At 22.2% G+C, this 9,739-nt stretch overlaps 4 protein-coding genes across 4 annotated transcripts in view; 3 read left to right on the top strand and 1 right to left on the bottom strand.

The window, feature by feature from the left end:
- The window catches only part of Phum_PHUM344100 (uncharacterized protein), a gene marked incomplete at both ends in the record, with an annotated part of 1,415 nt that extends 963 nt beyond the window's left edge, over window positions 1-452 (top strand). Inside the window, 2 exons of the mRNA XM_002427729.1 lie at window positions 30-128; window positions 248-452. Of these exons, the coding sequence (XP_002427774.1) occupies window positions 30-128; window positions 248-452 (304 nt within the window). The remainder of the gene's footprint in view (window positions 1-29; window positions 129-247) is intronic.
- Window positions 453-454: 2 nt separating this feature from the next.
- Window positions 455-1,710, top strand: Phum_PHUM344090 (glycyl-tRNA synthetase, putative; the record flags this gene model as incomplete). The annotated part of the gene is made up of 2 exons (XM_002427728.1): window positions 455-869; window positions 1,301-1,710. 2 exons carry the CDS (start codon window positions 455-457, stop codon window positions 1,708-1,710), a joined length of 825 nt encoding a protein of 274 aa, XP_002427773.1.
- A 2,383-nt stretch (window positions 1,711-4,093) lies between these two features.
- On the bottom strand, window positions 4,094-5,468 carry Phum_PHUM344080 (ER lumen protein retaining receptor, putative; the record flags this gene model as incomplete). The annotated part of the gene is made up of 4 exons (XM_002427727.1): window positions 4,094-4,128; window positions 4,215-4,467; window positions 4,552-4,811; window positions 5,378-5,468. 4 exons carry the CDS (start codon window positions 5,466-5,468, stop codon window positions 4,094-4,096), a joined length of 639 nt encoding a protein of 212 aa, XP_002427772.1.
- A 635-nt stretch (window positions 5,469-6,103) lies between these two features.
- On the top strand, window positions 6,104-7,390 carry Phum_PHUM344070 (RAC GTPase, putative; the record flags this gene model as incomplete). The annotated part of the gene is made up of 4 exons (XM_002427726.1): window positions 6,104-6,138; window positions 6,664-6,853; window positions 6,947-7,144; window positions 7,235-7,390. The coding sequence occupies 4 exons, from the start codon at window positions 6,104-6,106 to the stop codon at window positions 7,388-7,390; spliced, it is 579 nt and encodes a 192-aa protein (XP_002427771.1).
- Window positions 7,391-9,739: the final 2,349 nt, after the last annotated feature.

The following is a 9,739-nucleotide window of genomic DNA, read 5'->3' as shown; positions in this document are numbered from 1 at the left end:
GTATCACTGGTTGGTTTTGATAATGACAGAGCTGTTAAAATCGTGGAAGATGCCATCAGATTTGCTGATCAGATCTTTGAAGTAAATACAGAAAATGTTGAACCACTTGTTACAGTCTTAGAAGACGAGTAGGTGTTATTGAATTTTGTTTCAAGCTCATAATTTCTGATTTTCTTCAAATTGTGTTTTATCTATTAAAAAAATAAAAAATGTTTCATTGATTTAATAAGAAAAATTAATATTTTAGATGTTTACATGTAAGGGAGGACATTGAGAAAAACGAAATAACGAGAGCTGAACTTTTGTCTCATTGTGAACAAACTGTCGAAAATTACTATGTTGCTGAAAATGAAAATATAAAAAGCAATTTTTCAGAAAATTATAATAATAATATCAACACTGATTCATCAGTTTCTTATCCAAGAAAAAAAAAATTATCTGAAAATAATTAAAAATGAATTCGGTTAAATTAATTAAAACTGCCAACCAAGTTAACAGTCAAGTACAAAGCATGTTAAAACATTTTGAAAATTACCATTTTGTGACAAGGAGTAATGAAGGGATTTTAAAACTGAATTTCAATGCAGAAAACCTGAAACAAATTATTAAAAATGAGTGGCTAGTATCGAATAGTATTTTTTGTGATCAACCAGCATTTACATTTCCTTGTTTGAATTCGATTTCATTATTTAAAAGTGCATTCAGCAATGTAAAAAGCATGGTTTCAGCTGTACCATTTAGCCTTATTGAATTAAATACAAATCACCTTAATAATAAAAGCAAAATTCGATTGCCAGCAAATGATGTTGAATTAGTTAAAAATCAGTTTGAAAATGGTGATAGCACAATATTAAAAAATCATACTATATGTAAGCCAGAGAAAGGAATAGAAATCTTTTATAAAATGCAAAGGGAACATAAGCTTTGGTGGAGAAAGGTATTATTGCAATATTTTAATTTTTTTATCATGATTTATTATATAAACAAAAAAAAATTTTTTTTAGCTTTCAGCTTTGCCAGGAAGATTTAGCACATCTGAAATATGTAGTAATGAATCTAATAATTCTCAATTTGTTGTTATCAAAGCTGAATTTCCTTGGGGAACAGAAGCTGTTGAAGTTATTAAATATCTACCAGATACCTTAAAATCTGACTCTGAATTTTTCGAAGTACTTATATATTTACTAATTAATTTTAAAATAACTTTTAAAAAATTTTAATTCCATTTATTTATTTTTACAGATGAAAAGTGGGAAAAAAAAATTTTTACCTCAAATTGTAACGAGTGAATTATCGCTAGATAAAGCCGCATTCATATTCCTATGTGATGCCTATGAAAAATTAAATGAAAATACTGATAGGGAAATGTTAAGATTTTCCAAAGCATTAGCACCTTATAAAGTTTCTTTCGCTGGAAATTGGATAACATCTGATAATGTACAAAATTTAAGAGAGCTCACATTGCTTTTAGCTAAAAAAATTAAACAATTAGGAATACCTGTACTATTACTACCTGATATCGGACAAATCACAATTGAAAAACATCTAATAAGAAATGATGCATTAGGTATTCCATATACTATTATATTAAATAATTCAACACTTAAAGATGGTATCATTACTCTTCGAAGTCGTGATACAACTTTAGAAGTAAGTCATTACCCCATTATTAGTAAATTTCAAAAATATTATTATTATTTTAACCTTTAATATCTTTTATTTTAGGAACAATCTCATGTAAGTTTGATAGTATCTTATATAGAAAAACTAATAAAAAATTTTTAGTGATTTTTAAGATTATTAAATATTTTTCTTAAAAAAAAAAGTTATTATTAATTTTTTTTTTTTTTATAAATTAAATACTTAAAATTTCAAATCGATAACTTGTACATTTTTTTTTTTTAATTTTTTATTTTTCATTATATTTTTAATTAAAAAAAATAAATAAATAAAAATTTAATTTTAATTTTTTTTTTTCGCGTGTGTTTTTATAGATATACAAATATTTTTTTTTTTTGAAAATAAATTTTTAGTTTAATTTTAAATAAATTGATTATTTTAATAAAATGATAAGAGTGTATTATTATTATTATTATTCATTATCAAAAATTAAATCCTACACAATTATACTTCCTTTTAAATTTTTGTAAAATGAAGACAAAAAAATAACGAATTTATGTCGAATAAAGTTAATTAATTAAAGCTTATGTAATTTTTTTTTTTTTGATTTGCAAAACATTATAGTTAGTTTTTTTAATTTTCTTAATTTGTATAATTAATTAAATAATTATTAAACGAACAATAACATATGAAACTTAGGTTGAGGTCAAATATCAATCGATGATAAATTGTTTTTTTTTTCGACAACCAAAAAAAAAAAAGAAGCAATTTAAAACCTTAATTAGTTACATTCATTACTAATTAGTTTTTGAGTAAATTATATTTTAACAAAACATTATATAGAAGCTTAAATAAATTTTAGGATTAGTAACCATAAACAATTTTAAAAAATTTTCAATGACCAAATTTGACAGAAATTATTAGGATAATTTTTTTTTTTTTTAAATGATTAATTTATAAATTTTATTTTGTTCAATAATAGGCCTATTGTTTATTTATTAACCTCAAAAACTGATTGACCTCAACTTATTGAACATAAACATACATATTTGCCATTAGGCTCTTATAATATGTTTGTTAGGCTAAAAAAAAAAAAATGAATGACATGTTTTCCCTACAATACATGCATCAATCAGGCTCATGATGATAATAATAATACAATTTAATTTAAAGGGAAAAAAAAACTCAATTTTGAATTCTTCAACAATTTTTTTTTAATTTATAAAATAATAATTATAGTTTTACACACTCAGAAATTAAATTTATTTAAGAAATTTGGCAATTGGAATTTATTTATAATAAACAAGCGCCCTGTAAAGCTTTTTTTTTTTAATACTTGACCTTCAATTTTTTTAATTGACAATTATTAAGAATTAATCTATCAACACTATATGACTGAGCAAAAATAATACCTTTCAAAAAAAAAAAAAAAAAAACCTAAGCATTTTGACTATTGAATTCAAAAAAAAAAAAAAAAATTTCAATAAAAGATTTATTTACATGACTCCTGTCTGTGAATAACTCCAGAATGAAAATAATTTATCCCAGATTTTCTCCTTCACCTGAAAATAAATTTTATGCACTTTTTCATTAAGAATTAGACAATGAAAAACAATTTGTAATCAAAACGTGCCAAAATATAAATTTTGTGCAGCAAATATAATATTTTGTCTTAAAAATTTTTTTCTAATTATCACACAATTAGTTTCGAAATATGTGTATCAATCTAATTACTTAGATTCGAATAAAAAAAAAAAATTATTAACAACAATATAATAGAAAATGATTTTTAATAAATGTATATTTCATATAAAAAACAAAATTTAATATTATTATTATTATTATTCATTTAATATTTTCCAGTGTATAATTTTTTTTTTTTAAACAAATAAAAAGCGAAAAAAAATAATAATTGCGAATATTATAGACAATCTGATACTGATAACAATAATAATAAATAATTAAATGACTATAAAGTAAAATAAGAATATTTAGAAAATAAAATGTATTTCTTAGATAAATGATTATTTATTGATTCATTTGAATAACAAATAAATAAAAAAACTTGTTCTTTGACCAGAGTTTATTTTCAAATCAATCGATAAACATTAATGAAAAAAATGTTTTTATTGAAAAGAATTATTGCAATTATTAAATAGCAATACTTTTATAATAAATATTATTTTGTACTTCTTTTCTACTTTTTATTTAGCAAAATCTCCTTTTTTTCCCCCCCCCTTTTTCACCTTTTAAAATATCAATATCATATTTTTTTAATTAGGATTAAATTGACATTTTTTTACAAATCACTTACTTACAGCATACAGAAGACAATATTTAAGTTGCTTAAATTAATTAATTTATTTGGCTAATTAATTTGGTAATTTCTTTTCTTTTTTTTTTTAAACTAAAATATATATTGAAAAAAATTTCACAAACTTTGTCCATTTTATGCAAAACAATAACTTATTTTCTAAGCTGGCAGTTGTAATTTTTTCCCTTTAAGAACTGAAAATACAATAAATGAAATTTAATTGTATTACTTTTGCTCAAAATTTTTATATGAATAAATAAATAAATAAATTATTATGTACCTTTTGTTATGTATAAATAGAAAAAGTCACAATACAAAACTGTTTGTATAACACCTGCTACAATAGCAATAAGATTGTAATGATTTTCTGCATAGTATCTGTATATCCAATTAAGGATGTAAAGTCCACGATATGACCCGAGAGCAAACAAATAATGTGAAGTAATACTTTCAGCTTCTCCAGTTTTAGATACCATAAATAACTGAGGTAAAATGGCAACTGACTCTAAATAAATGCTGAATGTCCATAATATCTATAGGCAAGTCAATTTGAGATAAGAAAAATTCAATCTTTGACACAAGTAATTGAAAATTTTAATAAATTGATTAGTTTTTACCTCTACAACTGAGAATTCCATATTAATTAATAAAGCCAATACTACTGATGGAATCAGCAAAAACTCAATTCTGAATGTATCATGATTATGATCATATGTTGCTTTAAATTTAATGTACATCAAATATAAAGTTGCATAGGATGCAGCAATAAAAACTACTTTCATAACAGTATTGTAAGCGGAAACATATGTTGTAAACAAATCTAAATATCTAGTTGTGTATGTTATGGCAAAAAGTAACTGTGATTTTCCTGAAATGCCTGAAATTTGAAAACGATAAAAGTCATGAGATAACTGATTGAATAATTGATTGATTAATTTACCAATTATTTTGTAGTAATAAATATTTTTAAAAAAATAAAAAAACAATATCAAATAACAATTATTTTATAGATTAAAAGGGAAGTATGAAACTTTGATGTTACTACTACATATCAACATCAATTATGAAATTATTACTCACATATTAAGCATGAAAACAATATATTGAATTATTACCTTAAAAATTAAAATAAATCTGATTTAAATTAATATTAATTACTACATTTCACCTGATTTACAATGATGAATTAAAATCAGTTTTTTTTGAACAATAAATATTCTCGGCAAGATAAGGAAAAAAAAATTTTTGACAGAGCATCGTAAAAAAATAAATAATAAGTTAAAAATAAGTAAAGTATTTAAAAAAGGGATGCCTGTTTATTTTAAAATTTTTTTCTTTCAAACAATTTTAAGTAATAATTTTCTTAGTGAAGCATTGTTTTACACTGATAAACAAACAAGCACCGGCTCCACATGCCATAAATAAAATTTAAAAAAAATATACCTGCACACGATCGAGTTTTCCATATTTTAATTAATAAAATAATCACAGCCAAAAGATGTGATAGATCACCTACAAGTCGAAATATATTCATTATTGGTTTATATTTTCAAAATTACTCCCAAAAGTGACGTGGCTGTAAGCGTAGACAAACAGAACGGCTTTACTCATAGACCAATATAAAAAATTTTTCACATAGAGGTATGCAACATTCGTTATTATTAAAAAAAATTATGTATTAACGTAAATCTCAAAATAAAATTTAAAAAATTAATCTGTTTTACTCGCTTTTACTTGATTAAATACAAAATAAAAAATGTCTTTAATTTTCAATAAATTAAGTTTTTAAGTAAAATTTAAATTATTTTAAAAAAAATTTTTTTTTGTTTTAAAAATAAATTTGTTTTCAAAACGTATTATTTTATTTAAAAAATTTTGTTTCTTTTAATATTTATTAATTATAATTAATATTTATTAAAACGAAAGTAAAAAGACTTATTTAAAAAAAAAAAAAAAAGTTTATTTTATTTCGTAAATATACCATAGATGTTATATTTTTAATATAATTTGTGCTTTATAGCGAAGTTTCAAAACTTTGTTTACAAATCTAGTTGTCTTAATAAGTCTACAAAAACATTTACCTTGATATTGTGGCCAGTCTGCAGCCATATTTCCCTCCACGCCCATTAATAAATGTTAAAGTATTTTTGTGCCTTTACCCAGTAAAAAATGCAAGCTATCAAGTGTGTTGTGGTGGGAGATGGGTAAGAATTTTATAAATGATTTATATTTTTAATGTAGGTTTTAAAGCTTAATCATTAAATGTATTATTATTAATATCATCTGTATGATTTTATTTATTATTCATATGCAAAGTGTATCCCCCCTACTTTGATGCTTAATGACCAACCTCAATGGCTTTCGTAATAAATTCATTTATTTATTTATTTTTATTTTATTATTTTTTAATAAGCTTATTTTTTTTTTATATAATTAAACCTTTTCATTATTCTTTATCAATATAAAAGACAATCAAGGTTAATTTAATCGTTGTTTTTTTCTTACAGTTGGTATAACGACTAAATTAAGTCACATACAATAGCTATTGAATCACACACAAAGTAATTTACTTTAACGCAATTTTTTTAATTGTCACTTTAATAAAAACAACCGTGCATATCATTATACTTAATTTAATTACGTTTATTTATTTTTATTGAATTCTCTTTTATTAATATTATGATACACTTATGCCAAAAATTTTACTGAATTTAACTTATTATTTTTAGTGCTGTGGGTAAAACTTGTTTGTTAATAAGTTACACAACCAATGCTTTTCCCGGAGAATATATACCAACAGTATTTGATAATTATTCAGCTAATGTAATGGTAGATGGAAAACCCATTAATTTGGGTTTATGGGATACAGCTGGTCAAGAAGACTATGATAGATTAAGGCCACTGTCATATCCACAAACGGTAAGTTTAAAAACAAAATTTTAGTCAAAATTATCATTTTTATTTATTTATAAAATGAGTTAAATTTTCCTTTTAAATTTAATTTCATTTTAGGATGTATTTCTTATTTGTTTTTCATTGGTTAATCCTGCATCATTTGAAAATGTCAGGGCTAAATGGTATCCTGAGGTTAAACATCATTGTCCCCCAACTCCTATTATTCTTGTCGGCACTAAATTAGATTTAAGAGAAGACAAAGAAACAATTGAAAAGCTTAAAGAAAAAAAATTAGCTCCCATATCATATCCGCAGGTTAGAAATTTATTTCATTTTTTTTTTTAAAATTAAACTCTTTATGAGGAATAATAATAATAATAATAATAATTTGGTGATAAAAAATAGGGGCTTTCAATGGCCAAAGAAATAGGATCAGTTAAATATTTAGAATGTAGTGCGCTCACGCAAAAAGGATTAAAAACGGTTTTCGATGAAGCAATTCGAGCGGTTTTATGCCCAGTTCAACAGGATAAACTCAAGAAAAAATGTATTTTAACTTAACCAATTTTTTTGTCATGAGCTTTTTTTCAATCAATCAGACGACACATGGGGATACACAACAATAAATTCCTATAAAGTATTGGTAAGTTTTAAAGGTTCACACGATGGAACCCTGTTGCGAATATATATATATATATATAAATATATATAAAAAAAAAAAAAAAAAATTCTTAATTAAAATTGTTGTAAAAAAAAAAAAAAACTGTATGACTTCTGTTGGAAAAATGTATAAAGAATTTAAAAATTTTTAAAAAATTAATTATAAAAAAAAAATATATAAAAGTGAAAAAAAATATTATATAATAGCTATAATAGAAAAATGTAAATAATCGTCTAAAAAAAAAAAAAAAAAAAAAAACATTTAATTTTAATTTTAATTATTTTGCAAAAGCATTTCTAGAGCATTGACAGTTTAATAAAATTAAATTTAGTATTTTTTTCCCCCTTTTTCTTTTTTTTTTGGCTCTAATCGAATAAATGTCAATAATCTTTTATCATCATTTAAAAAAAAAAAAATTCTATCAAAACTACGATTATAAGTTTTGTACTAAAATTTCAAATAATCATTTGTTAAATCTTTATTATTATTATTATTATTATTATTTCTGTTGTAAAGTTAATTTTTTTTTTTTTTTTTTTTTTTATGGTATTTTTAACAGTTTTTATTATCCAATTTTTTTTTTAAATTTAATTGGAATTATACTAAAAGCTTTAGGAGCGATTTAAAAAAAAAAAAAGAAATTTTTTAAAAATGTTTCAATTGTTCTGTAATATATCTAAAAATTATTATTATTATTATTTTTTTTCCCCCCGACTCTCCTCTCTTAAAAAGCTTTGATTTACATACGTATATTAATAAATATTATTATTATTATTATTATTATAATTATTAGATGAAATATTTATTTTACGTAAAAAAAAAGAAAAATTAATGTTTTTTTGGCTGAGTCATTATTATTTAGTATGAGAAGTTTATATACAAAATTTTGGCTTTCTCTTTCCTTCAGAAAATTATTATTATTATTATTAATTTGTTTTTCGTTTTATTTATTTAAATAAATGAAAATATGCCCACCCCTTTTTTATTATTATTATTATTATTTCTTTATTAGTATAACAGTATTCAATTATTAAAAATAAATTGAGTGTAAAGTTTTTGTCATTTGTTGTAATAAGGCGTTGTTAAAAAGAAAAAAATATTAATATTAATATTAATAATAATAATAATAATAAAAAGCTTTTATCCCCTTAGTATTTATCAAAGTGTTAAATGTTAAAATTGATATAAATGAAAAAGAAGAAGATGATGATGATGATGATGATGAAAGTGTAATTGTAATTGTAAACCTTAGCAAAATGTTTTTTTTTTAAACTTAATTCAAGTTTGATTTTTTACGGCTTTTTTTTGTATTTCGTTTAAAAAAAAGCAAAATTTTACCCAATAATAATAATAATAATAATAATAATAATAATGATTATCCTGTATAGATTTGGGGCCATATTGTTTGTTCGTTTGTTTGTTTGTCATAATTTCTCTCTATTTTTGTAAAATTTTTTTTTTTTTTTCGTTTTGCTTTAATGAATTTTAGTTTTGAAATTAAAACCCGGGGGAAAATAATAATAATAATAATAATAATAATAATAATAATAATAATAATAATAACGATCACGAATTTTTTTTTTTTTTTTTGGAGGAGTAGGAGGAAGAGAAAAAAAAAAAAAAAGAATAATAATTTGAAATAATTCTCTCAAAGTCATCTATCTATTTTTGTTTTTTTTATCGACTTTTAAGTATTCACACACACCCACACACATACACGCGTACACACGCATACACACACACACACGTTCGAATCAGATAAATGCAAAAAAAAAAAAAAAAAAAGGACCAATAATTAAATATGGCACAATTAACAAAAAAAAAAAAAAATTTTGTACAAAAAAAATAATTTTTTTCGATTGATTAAATTTGGGTCAGTAAATTTTAGGGGGAGATAGAGGGAGGAGAGAAAAGAAAAAGGGGGAGGGGAGTAGGGGGAGTGAGAAAGAGAGAGAGAGAAAAAGAATATTATTAACTGTGCACTGTTGATAACAGGCGTTTGATACACCTTGTCCCCTTATATATATATATAATATACATTATTGTTAAATGTATTACTTTGTTTTTTTTTTTTTTCTATTTTTTTTTTTATTAAATTAATTATTATTATTATTATTATTATTATTATTATTATTATTATTATTATTATTATTATTATTATTGTGTACGGTAATAAGAAAAAAAAAAAAAAAGATTTTTATGTGAGTCATATCTAATTAAATAAAATAACGCTTAGTAGAAAGAGAGAG

Source organism: Pediculus humanus, genomic scaffold (genome assembly GCF_000006295.1).
Source record: "Pediculus humanus corporis 1103172107751 genomic scaffold, whole genome shotgun sequence".
In the NCBI taxonomy this organism is placed as follows: domain Eukaryota; kingdom Metazoa; phylum Arthropoda; class Insecta; order Psocodea; family Pediculidae; genus Pediculus; species Pediculus humanus.
The sequence above is the reverse complement of the archived record's forward strand: the minus strand, read 5'-3'. Positions and strand labels throughout refer to the sequence as shown.